The sequence below is a fragment of the Oncorhynchus kisutch genome, linkage group LG22 (genome assembly GCF_002021735.2).
Source record: "Oncorhynchus kisutch isolate 150728-3 linkage group LG22, Okis_V2, whole genome shotgun sequence".
In the NCBI taxonomy this organism is placed as follows: Eukaryota; Metazoa; Chordata; class Actinopteri; order Salmoniformes; family Salmonidae; genus Oncorhynchus; species Oncorhynchus kisutch.
Window position 1 is genome coordinate 7,819,560 of NC_034195.2, and position 21,640 is coordinate 7,841,199.

At 42.5% G+C, this 21,640-nt stretch overlaps 1 protein-coding gene across 3 annotated transcripts in view; it reads left to right on the top strand.

The window, feature by feature from the left end:
- Positions 1 to 21,640, top strand: part of phf21ab (PHD finger protein 21Ab) — a 73,651-nt gene that overhangs the window by 24,407 nt on the left and 27,604 nt on the right. The window contains exons 5-9 of one of the 3 annotated variants that reach the window (XM_020455762.2): positions 1,999 to 2,031; positions 2,503 to 2,568; positions 15,985 to 16,143; positions 17,921 to 18,175; positions 18,582 to 18,680. In XM_020455762.2, coding sequence (XP_020311351.1) covers positions 1,999 to 2,031; positions 2,503 to 2,568; positions 15,985 to 16,143; positions 17,921 to 18,175; positions 18,582 to 18,680 — 612 coding nt within the window. Of the gene's footprint in view, positions 1 to 1,998; positions 2,032 to 2,502; positions 2,569 to 15,984; positions 16,144 to 17,917; positions 18,176 to 18,581; positions 18,681 to 21,640 lie in introns of all 3 variants that reach the window. The other 2 variants (XM_020455761.2, XM_020455763.2) reach the window with 2 other exon arrangements.

Below are 21,640 nucleotides of genomic sequence, written 5' to 3' on the forward strand. Positions count from 1 at the left end.
CTTATGTGGTCACCGCTATTATGAAGAGTGCTATTGATAAGATCCACTGAAGACCATTGCATTATGGGGCAATTCCAAATGTCCACTTAAACTGAATTTTCACTTTGTCTCCCATTTGATATCAATGCATGACTAGGTTCAAATTTGACTCAAGTGGAAGTTAGGATTTGCCCCTATGTTTCAACTTCAGGCATCCATTTGTATTCCATGTTCGTTAGTGAGTAAGCATGAGTGTAATGGAGGTTCTCTCCTCTGTATGTGCTATGATACGGGATGCGTCCTAAATGACACCCTATTCACTGCTTTTAACCAGGGCCCATAGATAGGGGATAGTGTGCCATTTGGGACGAAGGCCAGGTCTTCAGCCTCCTCCCTAAAGTCCCATAACCACACTCAGCACATTGAACAGACATCTCCCAGAGGAGTGGTCAGCCACGTAGAGTAGACCTGGCATCAGCGCATTGATAGGCCAGCTAAGTAAGGTCCTCTGCTTAGTAATGTCCCCAATCACCTCATAGCGATAGGAACCAGAGTTTAGCACCCAGTTTATAAAGGTATGGGGTGACCTTGGCATGTGGGGTTAGTTTTAAAGGTAATTTTTCATTTCAACCCTTATCCACGCAGTTTTTTTGTATTTATTTGTTGTTTGTGATAACTGTTCTCTGCAGGATGAGTAGGCAAATTTAATATCTCTGCAGTTTCTTTATAAAATTGGATGTAAAGTGTATGGGTGAGTAATTCCTATGTAAGAAATCACACATTTCACTATTTATAAAGTAATATCCTAATCTGATATTAAAATAATTAAATTTATACTATATGCTATTCAGTGTTATGCCTGTTCAAACTGAATGATGGCCACTCACAATTAGGTATGGGGCAGGATTAGATGTATTAGTCACATGCTCACGGTCGCAGATGTAATTGCAGGGTACAGTGACGTTCTTAAACTCTGTCTGTTGGAGGGGGGTGTTCGTGTGTAAGAAGGTCCATAGGGGGATGGGTGCAGTTGCCGTAACAGTGTTCTCTCTATGGTGCTCCTGTAGAACTCTGAGTGCCCTCGGGACAGGCTGAATTTCTTCAGCTTCCTGAGGTTGAAGAGTCACTGTCGTACCTTCACCACGGTGTCGGTGTGGTTTGACCATTTCAGCTCCTCGGAGAGAAACTTGGATGTTTTTAACCGTCTCCAGAGCGGCCCTGTCGATGAAGATGGGGGTGTGCCCAGCCTGGTTTCTCCTGAAGTCCACGAGCCACTCCTTTGTTTTAGTGATGTTGAGGGAGAGATTGTTTACCTGGCACCACGGAGTCAGAGTACATACTTCCTCTCTGTAGGCCCTCTCAACGTTTTTGGCAATCAGACCTACTACTGTCGTGTCATTAGCGAACTTGATGATGTAGTTGGAACTGTGAGGCCACACAGTCTGAGTATACCTGGCATCAATGTCCCCAATCACCTCATAGCGATAGGAACCAGAGTTTAGCACCCAGTTTATGAAGGTAGGGGGTATAGGAGGGGACTGAGGACGCACTCTTGTGGGGACCCCAGGTTGAAGATCAGTGTGGAGGAGTTAATGTTGCCTACCTTCATCACCTGGGGACAGCCCGTCAGGAAGTCCATATGGAGGAGTCATTCCCAGGGCCTTTGAGCTTTGTGTTGAGCTTAGAGGGCACTATCGTGTTGAAGGCTGAGCTGTAGTCAATGAACAGCATCCTCACATATGCATTCCTTTTGTCCAGGTGGGTGAGGGCAGTTTGCAGTGCAATGGCGATTGTGGATCTGTCGGGGAATGTAGGTGAATTGGAGAGGGTTGAGTGTGTCGGGAAGGGAGGAGGTGAGGTGGTCTTTGACTAGTCTCTCGAAGCACTTCATGATGAAGGTGCACTGGGTTCAATGCAGTGCCTGTAGGTGTCACTGTCCACAGGGTGTAGAATAGTCTTGTGGAATGTCCCTGAATGCATTTGTTATTCTACTGACATTTTGTATCCTTTCTTCTACAGAAACTGGTCGCCCAAATGAAACAGGACCCACAGGTAAAGACATTTATCATTAATAATTGTTTTTGCCATTAGTAGACATGGAAATGTTGCCAACAAAATGCATATTGACTCCTGGATAGTTTGATGCAATACATTTATGTTTCAGACGCTCTTATTCAGAGCGTCATACAGGGGCAATTAAGGCTGTGCCTTGCTCAAGGGGACATGGACAGATTTTTAACCTAGTCGGATCGGGGATTTGATCCGGCGACCTTTCGGTTACTGGCCCAACGCTCTTAACCGCTAGGCTACCTGATGCCCCATACATTTCTTACTGATAAGATACAATTTATTTGGAGATGTAAGTGCATGTGTGAAGCATTAGTGTTGCGAATGTGACAAGTGTTCAAATTCAGTTTGAAATTGTTGGTCAGGTTTAAATTAATCAAACTGCCTTTTCATGTTAACCTGGATGTGAGTTTGGAATGAAAGTGCCCTAAAAAGAGCTTTGCCTTTCTTTTGCAGAATGCTGATCTGAAGAAGCAGCTCCACGAACTTCAGGCTAAGATCACAGCGCTTAGCGAGAAGCAGGTATTTCAGGACACACTGCTGACACAACACAAGGATATCCCAGGTTGCCCTATATGAGCGCAGACTCACACCATGCGTTTGATAAACAGGAGATTTAAAAATGAAGATTCAAATGCTTAACCAGTTGGTTATTTTACTAATTTGTTTATTTTAAAGGCCCAATGCTGTCAAAAATGAGATTTCCTGTGTTTTATATATACAGTACAAGTCAAAAGTTACTCATGCCAGGGTTTTTCTTCATTTTTTACTATTTTCTACATTGTAAAATAATAGTGAACACATCAAAACTATGAAATAACGCATATGGAATCATGTAGTAACCAAAAAAATTATTAAACAAATCAAAATGTATTTTATATTTGAGATTCTTCAAAGTAAACACCCTTTGCCTTGATGACAGCTTTGCTCACTCTTGGCTTTCTCTCAACCAGCTTCACCTGGAATGCTTTTCCAACAGTCTTGAAGGAGTTCCCACATATTCTGAGTACTTGTTGGCTGCTTTTCCTTCACTTTGCGGTCCAACTCATCCCAAACATCTCAATTGGGTGGCCAGGACGTCTGATGGGTGGCCAGGTCATCTGATGCAGCACTCCATCACTCTCCTTGGTCAAATAGCCCTTACAGAGCCTAGACGTGTGTTGGGTCAATGTCCTGTTAAAAATCAAACAATAGTCCCACTAAGCGTAAACCAGATGTGATGGTGTATTGCTGCAGAATGCTGTGGTAGCCATGCTGGTTAAGTGTGCCTTGAATTCTAAATAAATCACTGACCGTGTCACCAGCAAAGCACCATCACACCACCACCTCCATGCTTCACGTGGGAACTACACATGCAGAGATTCATCTACTCTGTGTCTCACAAAGATTTCCACCGGTCTCATGTCCATTGCTGGTGTTTCTTGGCCCAAGAAAGTCTCTTCTTCTTATTGGCATCCTTTAGTGGTTTCTTTGCAGCAATTTGACAATGAAGGCCAGATTCATGCTTTCTCCTCTAAACAGTTGATGTTGAGATGTGTCTGTTTGGGCTGCAATTTCTGAGGCTGGTAACTCTAATGAACTTATCCGCTGCAGCAGAGAACTCTGGGTCTTCCTTTCCTGTGGCGGTCCTCATGAGAACCAGTTTCATCATAGTGCTTGATCGTTTTTACGACTGCACTTGAAGAAACTTCTTGAAATGTTCCGGATTGACTAACCTTCATGTCTTCAACTAATGATGAACTGTCGTTTCTCTTTGCTTATTTGAGCTGTTCTTGCCATAATATGGACTTGGTCTTTGGCCAAATAGGGCTGTCTTCTGTATACCACCCCTACCTTGTCACAACACAACTGACTGGCTCAAATTCTCTCCAAGAAGGAAATTAATTATACAAATTTAACTTTTAACAAGGCACACCTGGCACACCACATGGAATTTAAATCAATTCCATGTGACTACCTCATGAAGCTGGTTGAGAGAATGCCGAGAGTGTGCAAAGCTGTCATCAAGGCAAAGGGTGGCTACTTTGAAGAATCTCAAATACAAAATATATTTTGCTTTGTTCAATCTTTTTTTTTTGTTACTACATGATTCCATGTGTGTTATTTCACATTTTTGATGTATTCACTATTATTCTACAATGTAGAAAAAAGTCAAAATAAAGAAAAACCCTGGAATGAGTAGGTGTGTCCAAACTTTTGACTAGTATTGTATTTCCACACTGAACTTGGAATAGTAATGTGAAAATTATGATGATGCTCTTTTTAGTGTTAGAGCTGTTTTAGAAGACCTGTTTTGTTGGGATGGTGTTTTGGCCTACTTGGTGACATCACCAGGCAGTAAATTAGTTAATAGACCAATAAAACAGCTAGTTTTCAGTTTTCCTCTCCACTCAGAACAATCCACAACAAAATTCTTCCTTGAGAAGTTGCTATTTTTAAATGTTTTAATTGAAAATAATCATTGCTACCCAGAAATGATTTGATATTGAGATAAAAACGGCTGTATTAGACCTTTAACATCATATTCGAAGATACCCACAAATGAATTATACATGTTTACATTTTAACAGTTTGTCTTAAAGGAAATATGCACCCATTTTGAATGTTATATAATTTGTAGGCATCTCTGAGCAATGTTCTATCGATTCCCAGGGTCATTTCATGTTTATCTGAGCTCTTGCCGTTCACGCGGGCAGAAATGTAGCTGGTATGACTCTGCCTTTCAAGTGAGTTTTTCCTAGCTTCTGTGCTTCTACTAGAGGTCGACCGATTAATTCAGCGTTTTTCAAGTTTTCATAACAATCGGTAATCTGCATGTTTGGAAACCCAATTATGGCCCATTACGTTGCATTCCACAAGGAAACTGCGTGGCAGGCTTGAGCAGCTGTTACGCGAGTGCAGCAAGGAGCCAAGGTAAGTTGCTAGCTAGCATTAAACTTATCTTATAAAAAAAACAATCAATCTCCACATAATCACTAGTTAACTACACATGGTTGATGATGTTACTAAGTTAACTAGCTTGTCATACGTTGCGTATAATCAATGCGGTGCCTGTTAATTTATCATCGAATCACAGCCTACTTCGCCAAACGGGGGATGATTTAACAAAAGCACATTCTCGAGAAAAGCACAATCGTTGCATGAATGTACCTAACCATAAACGTCAATGCCTTTCATAAAATCAACACAGAAGTATATTTTTTTTAAACCTGCATTTAGTTAAAATAAATTAATGTTAGCAGGCAATATTAACTAGGGAAATTGTCACTTCTCTTGCATTCATTGCACGCAGAGTCAGGGTATATGCAACAGTTTGGGCTACCTGGCTCGTTGTGAACTATTTTGCCAGAATTGTACATAATTGTGTCATAACATTGAAGGTTGTGCAATGTAATAGCAATATTTAGACTTAGGGTTGCCACCCGTTCGATAAAATATGGAACAGTTCCATATTTCACTGAAAGAATAAACGTTTTGTTTTCGAAATGTTAGTTTCCGGATTTGACCATATTAATGACCAAAGGCTCGTATTTCTGTGTTTATTATCATTAAGTCTATGATTTGATAGAGCAGTCTGGCTGAGTGGTGGTAGGCAGCAGCAGGCTCATAAGCATTCATTCAAACTTTACTGCGTTTGCCAGCAGGTCTTAGCAATGCTTGAACCACTGTTGTTTATGACTTCAAGCCAATCAATTCCTGAGATTAGGCTGGCAATACTATAGTGCCTATTAGAACATCCAATAGTCAAAGGTATATGAAATACAAATGGTATAGAGAGAAATATTCGACGTGTCATAATTCCTATGATAACTACAACCTAAAACTTCTTAACTGGGAATCTTTTTTTACATTTTATTTCACCTTTATTTAACCAGGTAAGCTAGTTGAGAACAAGTTCTCATTTACAACTGCGACCTGGCCAAGATAAAGCAAAGCTGTGCGACACAAACAACAACGGTTACACATGGAATAAACAAGCGTACAGTCAATAACACAATAGAAAAAAAGAAAGTCTATATACCATGTGTGCAAATGGCTTGAGGAGGTAAGGCAATAAATAGGCCTTATTAGCGAAGTAATTACAATTTAGCAGATTAACACTGGAGTGATAAATGAGCAGATGATGATGTGCAAGTAGAGTTACTGGTGTGCAAAAGAGCAGAGAAGTAAATAAAAAAAATATGGGGATGAGGTAGGTAGATTGGATGGCTATTTACTGATGGACTGTGTACAGCTTCAGCGATCGCTTAGCTGCTCGGATAGCTGATGTTTAAAGTTAGTGAGGGAAATATAAGTCTCCAGCTTCAGCGAATTTTTTAAATTGTTTAAACATTTTATTTTATTTTTTATTATTATTATTTTTACAATTCGTTCCAATCACTGGCAGCAGAGAACTGGAAGGAAAGGCAGCCAAAGGAAGAATTGGCTTTGGGGGTGACCAGTGAGATATACCTGCTGGAGCGCGTGCTACGGGTGGGTGTTATCGTTGATCAGTGAGCTGAGAAGGCAGAGATTTACCTAGCATAGACTTATAGATGACCTGGAGCCAGTGGGTCTGGCAACAAATATGTAGCGAGGGCCAGCCGACCAGAGCATACAGGTCGCAGTAGTGGGTGGTATAAGGGGCTTTGGTAACAACATGAATGGCATTGTGATAGACTGCATCCAGTTTGCTGAGTAGAGATATTTTGTAGATGACATCGCCGAAGTCGAGGATCGGTAGGATGGTCAGTTTTACTAGGGTAAGTTTGGCGGCGTGAGTGAAGGAGGCTTTGTTGCCAAACAGAAAGCCGATTTTGGATTTGATTTTGAGTCTGGAAGGAGAGTTTACAGTCTAGCCAGACACCTAGGTATTTGTAGTTGTCCACATATTCTAGGTCAGAACCGTCCAGAGTAGTGATGCTAGTCGGGCGGGCGCGTGCGGGCAGCGAATGGTTGAAAAGCATGCATTTGGTTTTACTAGCGTTTTAAGAGCTGTTGGAGGCCACGGAATGGTATTGAAGCTTGTTTGGAGGTTTATTAACCTTTTGCGTGTAGCGGGCAATATTTTTGTTTTTGGATAAAAAACTTACCCATTTGAAACTGCGTATTTCTCAGCCCCAGAAACTAGAATATGCATATAATTGTCAGATTATGATAGAAAACACTCTAAAGTTTCCAAAACGGTCACAATATTGTCTGTGAGTATAACAGAACTGCAGAATATTGCAGGCGAAAATCTGAGGAAAATCCAATCAGGAAGTGCCTCTTATTTTGAAACCTCTCTGGTCCTATGCATGCATATCCTCCATTTAAAGGGATATCAACCAGATGTATTTTTCTATGGCTTCCCTAAGGTGTAAACAGTCTTTAGACATAGTTTCAGGCTTTTATTTTGAAAAATGAGCGAGAAAGATCACATTGCGTAAGTGGATAGGTGTGGGCTATCAGAGTGAGTTTTGCGCAACAGAGTAAAGCAGCCATTGTTTCTCCTTGTCCTATTGAAAAACCTACACTCCGGTTGATATATTATCAAATATATATTTTAAAAACAACCTGAGGATTGATTATATATTTTTTTTTTACATGTTTCTGTGGACATTATGTATATTATTTGGAATTTTCATCTGCGTTGTCGTGACCGCTCTTCCCTGTGGATTTCTGAACATAACGCGACAAACAGAGTTATTTTGGGGATATAAAAATAATCTTTATGGAACAAAAGGAACATTTGTTGTGTAACTGGGAGTCTCGTAAGTGAAAACATCCGAAGATCATCAAAGGTAAACGATTCATTTGATTGCTTTTCTGATTTTCGTGACCAAGCTACCTGATGCTAAGTGTACATAATGCTATGCTAGGCTATCGATAAACTTACAGAAACGCTTGGATTGCTTTAGCTGTAAAGCATCATTTCAAAATCTGAGACAACAGGTGGATTAACAAAAGGCTAAGCTGTGTTTTGCAATATTGCACTTGTGATTTCATGAATATGAATATTTTTTGGGTAATATTATTTGATTGTGGCGCTATGCTATTCAGCGGTTGCTGATGACAATTATCCCGCTTAAGGGATGGGTAAGCGTCAAGATGTTAACCTTTTACGACTAGGGGCCGATATTTAAATTTTTGGATAAAAAACGTTCCCGTTTTAAACAAGATATTTTGTCACAAAGATGCTCGACTATGCATATAATTGACAGCTTTGGATAGAAAACACTCTGACGTTTCCAAAACTGCAAAGATATTGTCTGTGAGTGCAACAGAACTGATGTTACAGGCAAACCCAGATAAAAATCCAATCAGGAAGTGCCGCATTTTTTGAAACCGCCTCATGCCAATGACTCCTTATGGCTGTGAATGAGCTTACGTTTTCTACGTATTCCCCAAGGTGTCTACAGCATTGTGACGTCTTTTTACGCATTTCTGTAGAAGAATAGCCGTAAGGGACCACATTTAGCAAGTGGTCACATGATGTCTCCCGCAGAAAATCTTGCGTAAAATACTGAGGTAGCCATTTTTCCAATCGCTTCTTATGAGAAACCAATGGCCTCGAATGATATATTATTGAATGTATATGTTAAAAACACCTTGAGGTTTGATTCTAAACAACGTTTGCCATGTTTCTGTCGATATTATGGGGCTAATTTGGAAAAAAGTTTGGCGTTGTAGTGATAGCATTTTCTGGTCGATTTCTCAGCCAAGCATGATGAACAAATGGGAGCTATTTCGCCTACAGAAATAATATTTTGGGGAAAAAGGAACATTTGCTATCCAACTGGGAGTCTCCTGAGTGAAAACATCTGAAGTTCTTCAAAGGTAAATTATTTAATTTGATTGCTTTTCTTATTTTCGTAAAAATGTTGCCTGCTGCCAGCAGAGCCTAGCATAGCATTTTGCCATGATAAACTTACACAAATGCTTGTCTAGCGAATGGCTGTGACGCATATTTTGAAAATCTGAGATGACAGTGTGATTAACAAAAGGCTAAGCTGTGTCTCAATATATTTCATTTGTGAATAGGAACATTTTCTAGGGGTATTTATGTCTGCTGCGTTATGCTAATTGCTTTGAGGCTATGATTACCCTCCCGGATCCGGGATTGCTAGTCACAAGAAGTTTAACACGTGGTCCAAAGAAGGGCCAGATGTATACATAATGGTGTCATCTGCGTAGAGGTGGATCAGGGAATCACCCGCAGCAAGAGCGACATCGTTGATATATACAGAGAAAATCGTTGGCCCGAGAATTGAACCCTGTGGTACTCCCATTGGGTTGCTCTTTGGTTTTAGGCTGGGTTTCTGTATAAGCACTTTGTGACATCTGCTGATGTAAAAGGGCTTTATAAAAACATTTGATTTGAAGTCAATAGGAATATGACTTTTAGATCACGGAAACCTCTCATACATGTATTTCAATACTGACAATGTTATAATTCGGGAGGTTGTCTTCTCGCAGATGAGCCATTGATCATATTTTTGCAATATTCCTACCTCTATAAATATGTAATTTAAGAGGTTCCACCACATTTCTCCTATTTTATGCCTCTTCAGGCCAGGGTGCATTGCGTAGTGCCGTTGCTAATCTGCAGGGTGAACATGGTGAGATTGTAGACTCCTTACAGCTAACTAGCTACTAGGGCTGTGACGGTTATGGAAATTTGGAAGACGGTAATTTCCAGCCAAATGACCACTGTCTCCGTAATAACCGTTCGAATAAACATTTTCTATTTGACCATTTTAAAAGGGTAGATTCTGCGGCTAATGGGCTTCGGGAAAACGGGGTCATCTTGTTACGAAGTTGCCTTGATGTTGCTATGCTTCTCACTGAAACCGGCATTCTATTTATTTTTCAGCAAGGAAACAATGTTTCTGCCTTGTATAAATGCTTTATAAACAATGTCGCTAGCATAAACTGGGACTAAAAGACAGTTGTTACTACTGGTCTCCACTACCGGGTTTGGGTGGAAGAAAAGCAACATACTAGTTATGGCTAATATGGCGATTTTATATAATTTTTCCAAAGTGAATTGTTAGTAATCAAATCAAAATCAAATGTATTTGTCACATACACATGGTTAGCAGAGTGTCGCAAAATGCTTGTGCTTTTAGTTCCGATTCCAAAACTACTACCTTATACACAAGTGTAAAGGGATAAAGAATATGTACATAAAGATGTATGAATGAGTGATGGTACAGAACGGAATAGGCAAGATGCAGTAGATGGTATAGAGTACAGTATATACATATGAGATGAGTAATGTAGGGTATATGCGGTCAGCTGTAGGGCTGGCTCAGGGAAGAGGATGCCCCTGCCTTGCATAGTCCCGTGGGACATCTTAATTGGGCATGGGACACAAGCTAAGGCTTGATCACCCTTTAGCTGGCCACCTTTGATGAGGGTGTTTAGTGATTAAAGGCCGAAACACCCACTGATTCGAAGGCACACTACTGAGGATGTGTCCCAAAATTGATATCTTAACCCAGTCTAAGAAATAAACCTCCCATGCCACTCTGTCAACATCACGGCAAATCTCATGCGAGTGCATACCATCTATTGGCACATCTCATCCCGTGTTTTATGATTCTTCTATAAACATAAAGTGGCTAGTGATACATGTATTACATAAAGATGGCAAGATGCAGTAGATGATAGAGTACAGTATATACATATGAGATGAGTAGTGTAGGGTATGTAAAAAATTATATTAAGTGGCATTGTTTAAAGTGGCTAGTGATATATTTTTACATCAATTTCCATTATTAAAGTGGCTGAAGTTGAGTCAGTATGTTGGCAGCAGCCACTCAATGTTAGTGGTGGCTGTTTAACAGTCTGATGGCCTTGAGATAGAAGCAGTTTTTCAGTCTCTTGGTCCCTGCTTTGATGCACCTGTACTGACCTCGCCTTCTGGATGATAGCGGGGTGAACAGGCAGTGGCTCGGGTGGTTGTTGTCCTTGATGATCTTTATGGCCTTCCTGTGACATCGGGTGGTATAGGTGTCCTGGAGGGCAGGTAGTTTGCCCCCGGTGATGCTTTGTGCAGACCTCACTACCCTCTGGAGAGCCTTACGGTTGTGGTTGGAGCAGTTGCCGTACGAGGCGGTGATACAGCCCGACAGGATGCTCTCCATTGTGCATCTGTAAAAGTTTGTGAGTGCTTTTGGTGACAAGCCAAATGTCTTCAGCCTCCTGAGGTTGAAGAGGCGCTGCTGCGCCTTCTTCATGACGCTGTCTGTGTGGGTGGACCAATTCAGTTTGTCCGTGATGTGTACGCCGAGGAACTTAAGACTTACTACCCTCTCCACTACTGTCCCATCGATGTGGATAGGGGGGGTACTCCCTCTGCTGTTTCCTGAAGTCCACAATCATCTCCTTTGTTTTGTTGACGTTGAGTGTGAGGTTATTTTTGGTCGAGACCCAGGGTCTTGAGCTTGATGACAAGTTTGGAGGGTACTATGGTGTTAAATGCTGAGCTGTAGTCGATGAACAGCATTTTCACATAGGTATTCCTCTTGTCCAGATGGGTTAGGGCAGTGTGATTGCGTCTGTGGACTTATTTGGGCGGTAAGCAAATTGGACTGGGTCTAGGGTGTCAGGTAGGATGGAGGTGATATGGTTCTTGACTTGACTCTCAAAGCACTTCATGATGACGGAAGTGAGTGCTACTGGGCGATAGTCGTTTGGCTCAGTTACCTTAGCTTTCTTGGGAACAGGGACAAAAGTAACTTACAATGCCATGCATGCAAGAAGCCTTCACCTGGTGTACACGATTTTTACAAAAGTAACTGGACACTTCTTCAAATTAGTGGATTTGGCTATATCAGCTACACCTGTTGCTGACAGGTGTATAAAATCGAGCATACCGCCGTGCAATCTCCATAGAAACATTGCCAATAGAATGGCCTTGTTGAAATTCACTGAGCTCTTTACTATGGCACCGTCATAGGATGCCACCTTTCCATCAAGTCAGTTCATCAAATTTCTGCCCTGCTAGAGCTGCCCTAGTCAACTGCAAGTAAGTGCGGTTATTGCACTTACTTGCAGCAACGGCTGCTCCTAGAAGTGGTAGGCCACACAAGCTCACAAAACAGGACCGCCAAATGCTAAAGCATGTAAAAAATCGTCTGTCCTCAGATGCAACACTCTCTGCCGAGTTCCAAACGGCCTCTGGAAGCAACATTGGGAGCTTCATGAAATGGGTTTCCATCACCGAGCAGCCACACACAAGCTCAAGATCAACATGCGCAATGCCAAGCGTCAGCTGGAGTGGTGTAAAGCTCACCGCCATTGGACTCTGATGCAGTGGAAACGTGTTCTCTGGCGTAATGAATCACGCCTCTCCATCTGGCAATCCAACGGACAAATCTGGGTTTGGCGGATGCCCAGAGAACGCTACCTGCCAGAATGCATAGTGCCAACTGTTAAGTTTGGTGGAGGAGAAATAATGATCTGGGGCTGTTTTTCATGGTTTGGGCTAGGCCCCTTAGTTCCAGTGAAAGGAAATCTTAACGCGACAGCATACAATGTCATTCTAGACAATTCTGTGCTTCCAACTTTGTGGCAACAGTTTGGTGAATGCCCTTTCCTGTTTCAGCATGAAAGGTCCAGTGTGAGGTCCATACAGAAATGGTTTGAAATCGGTGTGGAAGAACTTGACTAGCCTGCACAGAGCCCTGACCTCAACCCCATCGAACACCTTTGGGATGAATCGGAACGCCGACTGCGAGCCAGGCCTAATCGTCCAACATCAGTGCCGGCCTCACAAATGCTCTTGTGGCTGAATGGAAGCAAGTCCCCGCATCAATGTTCCAACATCTAGTGGAAAGCCTTCCCAGACGAGTGGAGGCTGTTATAGCAGCAAAGGGGGGACCAACTCTCTATTTTACTGAGCAGGATTTTGAATGAGATGTTTGACGAGCAGGTGTCCACATACTTTGTCATGTCGTGTATCTTCCAACACTCCAGTGTCCCTGCACATTGTAAATATGGAATTGGAATTCACTTTTTACATACATTTCCTGTATATAGTATAACCCCCCCCTCCCCCATTTCTTGTAGTCTACGATCAGCTCCTTTGTCTTGCTGATGTTGAGGGAGAGAATGTTGGTCCGGCACCAGACTGCCAGGTCACTGACCACCTCCCTGTAAGCAGACTCACCGTTGCTGGTGATCAGTCCTACCTACCACTTTTGTCGTCAGCAAACTTGATGATGGTGTTGGAGTCGTGTTTAGCCATGCAGCCATGTGTGAACAGGGAGTACAGGGGAGGATTAAGCCCACACCCCATGTGAGCCCCCTTAACCTCACCACCTGGGGTTGGCCCGTCAAGGATCCAGATGCAGAGGTAGGTGTTTAGACCCAGATTCCTAAGTTTGGAGGGGATAATGGTGTTGAATGCTGAGCTGTAGTTAATGAAAAGCATTTCTCACATAGGTATTCCTTTTATCTAGGTGGGTGAGGGCAGTGTGGAGAGCAGTTGAGTCTGTGTCGTCTATGGATCTGTTGGTGCGGTATGCAAATTGGAGTGGGTCTGGTATGGCTGGGATGGCGTTAATGTGTGCCGTAACCAGCCTCTCAAAGCACTTAATGATTTAAAAAGCTACATTTGTCGTTGTGGCATGAAGCCTTAGCGTTCCTAGAGACTGAAGTGATTGTGGTCATCTTAAAACATGTGGGGATGACAGACTAGGAGGTTGAACATTACTGTGATTATGCCTGCCAGCTGTTCTGCGCATGCTCTGAGAATGCTCCCTGGAATCCCGTTGGGCCACTCGGCCTTGCAGGTGTTGACCTGATTTTAAAGACCCTTCTCACGTCGGCCTCAGAGCAAGATCACCCAATCCTATGGGCCGGTGACGGCCCTCACACCCGGCTCGATGTTGCAGTCAAAGCGTGCACAGAATGCATTGAGTTCGTCTGGTCGAAAGGCATCGTTGGGCAGATCACTTTTGGGTCTTCCTTTTGTAATCTGTAATGGACTGTAACCCCTGCCACATGAGGCGGGCGTCGGGGGCCTGTGTAATATGATTCCACCTTATTCCTATATTGTCCTTTTGCTCTTTTGATGACTCTGCGGAGGTCATACCAGGACTTCTTGTACTTATTCCTGTCCTCGGCCGTAGCCTCAGGGTAGTCTACGATATCTCTGTGTTGTTAGCTTGTCAATGTTATCGGCGTAGTCTCTAAACATATTTAGCAGTAGCAAAGCAGTCCTGTAGAATAACCTTGGATTCTGGTGACCATTTCTCAACGGAGTGAATCGTGGATACTTCCTGTTTCAGCATCTGCTTGTAAACAGGAAGCAAGAGTACAGAGCCATGATCTGATTTGCCGAATGGCGAACGAGGGAGGGCCTTCTATGCTTGGTGGTGGGTAGAATCGCAGTGGTTTTGGACTTTATCGCCCCTAGTGGTGTTGGAGACGTGTTGTTGGAACTTGTCTTAGTGATGCCAAATTTAAAATTGCCGGCAAACAGAAAGGCAGCCTCTGAATTGGCAATGTCTGAAGAAGCCACACTATAGTAGGTCTATGTGCTGTATGGACCATGTGGTGTGTTTTTTTTTTTTCTCCCCCTTCCTGCTTCTCAGGGGCATATAAGAACTTCCCTCCCTCTGCCTCCAGCTGAGCCCTCCTGGCTGTCTCCCTCCAATGTGGAGGGCTCCAACAAAGGTTACTAAGAGCTCAAGTGTAGCTCTCAAGTGTCCACAGGACGAGACCGTTTCAATCGCATCTTTGAGGGTTGCCCTTTGATGGGCTAGTAGGCTATTTATACCGACCATAAAGATGCTTTTCCCCCAGGTTCTCCTACAACGGCTGTCTTGTTTGCCGTTGAGGTAATAGGGCCAACTATGGATGTCAGACTTGATTTATAACCCTATTTGATTAACAGTATTTAAGGCTACCCCCTGCCAGGTCCCATAAAAAGGACAAACACACAGTAAATCGTCCCCCCCCCCCCCCCCCTCGGCTGCTGTTTAAAGGACTCTTGATTAACATGGAAATTGGCTTCTTGGCAAGAACACCAAGCCATGTCTCTCCGGGAAAAAACTGCCAACAGCCTGAAGCATGAAAGGCAGCAAAGCGATTTGCTGAATCTCTTGTTTGTAGCACGTTTTGTTAGATTGGCTCTGCAAAACCACTTTAGGTGCATCCCACTTTTCTTTCTTCAAGCGAAACCCTCCAATGCAGAAAAAAAAGAGCAAAAGCTCTATGCAGACTGCAGATAATATAATGAGCAAAGAGAAGCAGTTGGAAGTACAATTTTCCCCCAAGAACAGGAGACGTTGCATTTGCTTGCTTTAGACCAGCGCACGTCGTGGTTTTCCTCCTGTAAATGCATATCCAATGGCCTAAGTCAGGTTCCATGGGTAAATATTTACCAAAAATGATGAATGTGCACTGCAACAGTACTTATTTCATATTTGCTTGCTCCCCAGTCTCTACCCTTCCTCAGAGCAGATCTAATTCCCTGTCCGGAAGAGCATTTTGTGTCTTCATAATAGCGGAATTAGCCGTTGAAGTGACTTGGCAGTGTCGTGGATGCTAATTTAGCTTTTTTTTACTCTTGTGAGAGCTGCAGTTGATGCCAAGGTGAAAGGTCAGAGTCTCCTCGAATTTAAGTCATGGAAGCCTGTTTGATCTTGAAGCCGAGGAATCATCATCACATTTTGTTATTCTCAACGTGAAATAACCAACTTGGTCAATGTAAAACTAAAGACAGTTCTAAATGTGCAGTGATTTTGATTTGACATCCAATTGTTTGCAAATGTTAATGAGTCTTGTTTAGTTACTCATACATTTTGAGTGAGTGGTGGGGTCATGGCTAAAAAGGAGGTTACCCGAGCACCTTGTGCTGCGACTTCTTGACACACTTCTCTCCCTATCCGCTACACCCCTCCCCTCTGCTTTCCCCATCCTATACACCCCTCTTTCTCTCCCCCTCTCCCTTCTGTTCTCCAGAAAAAGGTGGTGGAGCAGCTGAGGAAGGACCTGCTGGTGAAACAGGAGCCGGAGGTGAAGGTTCAGGTGCTGGCTACAGACAAACACGTCCTCCAGATCCCCTCCTCCACTACTCTGCAGGCCCTACAGCAGACCACACACACCCAGGCCCTGCAGCAGGTATCCACACAAGTCCACAGACACTGTCGACCTCTACTCAATTGCTTGTTATGTTGCACAGAGGCTCGTAACTTTGCAGTAGCCTACACAAGGTTTGCAAAATTCCCTAGGTTTTCAGAAATCCCCGTTGGAACGTTGCAATGGAGAGATGTAGAATTTTTGCAAACCTAGCCTACCCTAGCCTCAAACTTGTCAGTGTTCACAAACTTGTACTACTATAGAGCAGGGGACTTCAACCACTTCTTGCCGAGGGACCCCCTCCCAGGAAAAATGGCGACCCAGGGAGCCCCATTATACGTTAGCAAAAAATGGTCTTATCAGGTCAATGATAATGGCAAGGAAAAATAATTAACATTTGAAAATGAATAGATTTGGTAAATGAATAGATTTTGACCTCCATAAAAGTCTGTCATCTTAAGCTAGAGATATGTTATTTTACATTGGATGTATCTCAATCCACTGCATCCACCTATGTAACACTTCCCCGTTTGTGGTGAAAGGTGGCCGATTTTGAGCGGTGTTTGTCAGACCATGAGATCCCGAAAATCGGTCTTCACACATAATCGTTTGTAGCGTCCGAACGGTTTGGCCTAAGTATGACCCCTCTATGGAAAGATGAGACACTAACGAGCACGTACATGTTGCTCTAGGGCGCCCACGGGCCCAAGACTCATCTGAAAGTCACCCCGGGTACCAGTTGAAAAAAATGTATGGGAGTGTTTAGTGTAAATAAATAAGAATAGGGGTTTAAATACATTTCATATTTGTTTTGATATTTCAAGGGGTCTTAACATTGTAAATCAAATGGCAAAATTATCCTTGGTATGACTTTTTTTTTTAACAATCCCATATAGCTTAGTAAACACCCCCGCCCCCCCGGCCCAGTTTAGAGGGTCTCAGGCTATATATATATATCTTATCTTAACAGACTCTTCAGAACACACCTCCTTTTGATTTTTTGAGGGGGACTATCTGTTCTATGTAGTGAATCTGTTATTCAATACTAATATTGGCTAATAGCAGCCAGGCCAAAAAAAAACATTTTTTTTGATACTTTTTTTGATACTACAAGGGGTCTTTTAAATTTTTTAAATCGAATAGAAATATGGTCCTTGGTATGAGCTTCTTAAAACAATTAAATCACCCTAAGAAACACCATCAGAGGCCCCTGGTCAAAAGTGTCTGACTTTCTGGGTTGTTCCTTGTACTGACATTAGTTACGTTATGAGATGTCCTTCAGCGATGCCAGTTCTTTTCGGCAGTACTTCTTCGTTCTCAGACCTTGCAAACCTCGATCCCCACTAGACGGACACAGCTGTAAAACCTCAAACCTACGTCATTCATGGCTCTGTAGATTTATCTCTAGCTCTTAGCGCAATGGGAAGTGCTCAGCTGGCAGGTTTCCTGTGGCGTTTGATGTAATCAGAGCTGCGTATGTCTGCGGCGCTCCTCTGGCTCAAGCCTGCCTTCATGGCAATGGGAAACGACTTGGCCGATAGACTTGCTGACTAGGCCCTGTTCCTCTGGGTCCTGTTGAGGGGGGAGGTAGGGGATTGAGGAAAGGGAGGGGACTCCCTACAGGGAATGGTTTGAAGTTAGCCCTAGTATTGAGTCCCCAGGCTTCACATTACAACATTTGTTGTATCTAGCTTAAGCAATCTCACTTTTCCACTCCCTTTTTCAACACAATCTCATTACTCTCTTCTATTTTTCTCTGTGCTCCGATGAATCAACTATTTCCTTCTTTATTTCCTTTCTCTCCTCTCTCTGTCAGAAGACGCTTACAGTCACCCCAGTCATCTCCACTAAGACTCTACCTGTAGTGCTGAAAGCTGCCACTCCCACCATGCCTTCCTCTGTTGTGGCGCAGCGCCCTGCCACCGTCGCCATGGTCGCTGCCATCAGCCATGCCTCCAAGCCTAGTATCGTCAACTCCAATTCCCAGAACACACCAGTGAACCTTCAGGTGGCTAGCAAATTGACCAATCAGTGTTTTGAGCCCGTCCGACTGGTGTCGAAGAATGCACTTGTGGTAAGGGTCATTCATTTCCTATCATTGTCATCTTTTCTAGTTCAACTCTTTCAAACACTTATATTATAACTGGTAGCAGTTTGGGGACCCCAAAGTGTTTTCAAATTAAGCAGTAAAGATTCAATCTGTTTTTTGGTCTCTTACAAAGTTTATTAGAGCAAAGTGGCTAGAACTTGTTTCCTGTGTAGATGTGTATCGAAATATGCATGGTCAAAATGTAGATTTATTTGATTGAAAACCATGTCTCTTAATGAGGAGGTGCTTTGGGGCAGTGGTGTGTGGTGGCGCTTGGTACAAAGTCATCTTTCTCTCTGTTAAACTACTTGCAGAAGTCGATGAGTATAGATATATAATTGTCTGCAGCTCAGGTAGAGAGAATACAGTATTTGCTGTGGTTTTGTCTCAGGTGCAGGCCACCACCACCCCCACCTCAGCACAGCCAATCAAAGTTCCTCAGTTTGTCCCTCCTCCTAGACTGACGCCTCGACCCACCTTTCAACCACAGGTGCGTCCCAGTAAGACCCGCCCCCTAACCTTAATCCCCACCAACAAAGATTTTCTATTATATTGACATGATAGTGAAGTGACCGCTCTAACAATGGAAATGCATGTCCTCAAATGTGGAAGACAGGTGGGAGGAGGCCATGTGACAGGCGGGAGAATGCCATGTGTGTCCACCTATATCAGTGCATTGGTAACAACCATTACGGAACTTATATTAGATCAAATAAGCTTTTTAGCAAATTAGCTATTACATTTTTTGGTTGACCAAATTTGACACTCATTGACCTCTATACAATAATTTGTGGGGTTATTTTACTATGACAATATATGCACTCACTACTGTAAGTCGCTCTGGATAAGAGCGTCTGCTAAATAAATTACATGTACATTATCGTGGACAGATTTTGGGCAGATAAAAACCTCTCGCTTTGCCGCTTCCACTCTGCCATCAATACAATCCAATGTGAGAGTGGCCACATGAAATTTAAGCTTTTAACTCAGTAGTCACTAGAGGGCGACAGTGTACACAAGGACAGTGCAGTCAGTCTTGGCTCCAAGTTATTGTTTGTTGCTTTTTTCATAACCTTTCCTCATGTCTTCTATTGCTTTCAGAATGTGTGCTTGTGTAGCTGCATTTGTCTGTGTTAATACATTCCTTTGCTGCTGTTGTGTGTCTTTGTCTTTATGCTGAAATCTCTTGTTGTCCAGCAGCTTCTGAATGTTTTGCGTTTTGGCTATTGGTATAAGGGTAATTCCACGGTAACAGAGTGATGCTGAGACTCAAATGTTTCACTTTTAAAATGTATCTTAAACAAAAACCAATGATTGCTACGTTAAACCAACCATACAACTCGATAGCTTGATGTACAAGGACTACTTTTAACAATTTCCACAGAACATTTGACAAACACATTTACTCGAAGACCAGTGCAGATCAGGGTTTCCGTTAGGAAAATGTAGTGTCAGACAACATTTTGGGGATAATAAAAATAAAAAAATACCGGTCATTTTGAGAAATTTGCGGGACCCATATACTTTGGGTTCATAACCCACTAGGGCATCCACCCACGGTGCTCAGAATGATGGAAATCACATTTAGATTATGGTAATGAATCTTAACAGAAAATGCAACTCATGTAACGAAGAAGCAAATAAAATGTCATTTTCAAACGTTTGCCAAAGTGCAATTCACAAGAAAAGACCATTCTAAACAGCGCACCTGATAGCGGTTCCATATGTCACAGAGATCTGTGAGAAACTTAGAAAGAGGGGAATCTAAAGATGCAACAACTATGATGGTTTGCTAATATGACTAGGATTGTGCTTCTGGACAACGAAAGAAAGTTGATATGAAAACCAATAGAACTGGAGAGAAATGTCATAGCGGCGAAAAATTGAAATAAATTGGCCGAAATTATGTAATTATCCCTGTCTGTACAGAAATAAATCAAAACGATTCCAAATATTTCACCAGAAATCCTGACTTAGCCACAGAGGAATCGAGGATCATTCATTTATTTACGTTGCTGTGGATTGTTTCAAATCACAAGCTCATAGGCCTATGCCTATTGGGGAAGCCTGCAATTTGGGCATTGCGCATGGCAATAGGCCTTGCTGATTATTGACTTGCTGCTGTCAGTGAAAAGCATCTAAAATATGTGTGAAGATAATGTCTTCAGTACAATAAAAAAAATTATAGATATAGGCGAGTCTCTCTCCAGAATGGCTCCACGGTATCCCGCAAATTCTTGCGCAGTCATTGTTTCATTGAGTGAATTGTTTGCCCTTCAAATTTTTCGGGGGGGGGAATCAATTCACCATTACATAGGTCACCAGTAGTAAATGTACCGTTAATCCCTGTCAGTTGGTTACATACATTTCTGTTAATGCATGTATTATTTTCAGTCTCATCATTCACAGAGTGGAAATGTTTGCACAGTTCACAACCTGCTACACCTATAGAAACAAGTTTTGGTTTATTTCATAATCTGTCTTTAGTTTGGAGTGCTCCATGTGAGCAATGAGTGTGTCAGGTTTCTCTGTCATGATAATGTTGAGGTAGCGAGCGCGCCTGAGCACGCATAGAAGTACCTGGCCTGCTGTGTGGAAATGTAGGAGCGTTTAAATTTTTTTTTTTTTACATCCGTTCCGAATTATAATATATCAGCTTAGATTTATTTTTGGCAATTGCCAGTTTACAGAAACCCTGGTGCAGATGCAAAGTTTAACATAATGACAATTTGTTCTGTTTGTGCCATCATTCTGTTACCAGACTTTGCGTCTGCACTGTTCTTCGATTACAAAATAAATAATTAAAAGTAGTCATTCATAGTTGCATGTTTTGTTTAACCCTTTAAAACCCATAGCGGCCGTCAACTGCCTTTCTTTAAATGACTTTAGCCGCTGGGAACAGTTACATCGCAAAATGTAATTGCTAACAACCTGTTGTCGTATTCGCGTGGCTGTTGTCATCAACCGGAAACCGGGGTATGTTTTCATTTGGACTTTTAAAAGTTGCGCTGAACGGCCACGATTTTTCACTGTGGACACGTCCTTGAAAGCGATGATGTCGAGGTGAGTGAAATAAGTAAACAGCAGATATGTTTGGTTTTGATGTTAGATAACTGTGAAACAGCTCTCAGCTTAGCAAATCCTGTCATCATGAGCACATCAACAGTGGAGCAGGAGCTTGAATGATTGCTGTCTCTCGTGGAAATAATTGCCATGTTTTGCTGGATATAGTCTAGAGGTTGACTGATTAATTGGCAAGGCAGATTAATTGTGGCAGATTTCAAGTTTGGACACCGATTATGGCCGATTACATTGCAATCCACGAGGAGACTGCGTGGCAGGCTTGACCACCTGTTACGCGAGTGCAGCAAGGAGCCAAGGTAAGTTGCTAGCTAGCATTAAACTTATCTTGTAAAAAAAACAATCACTCTTAACATAATCACTAGTTAA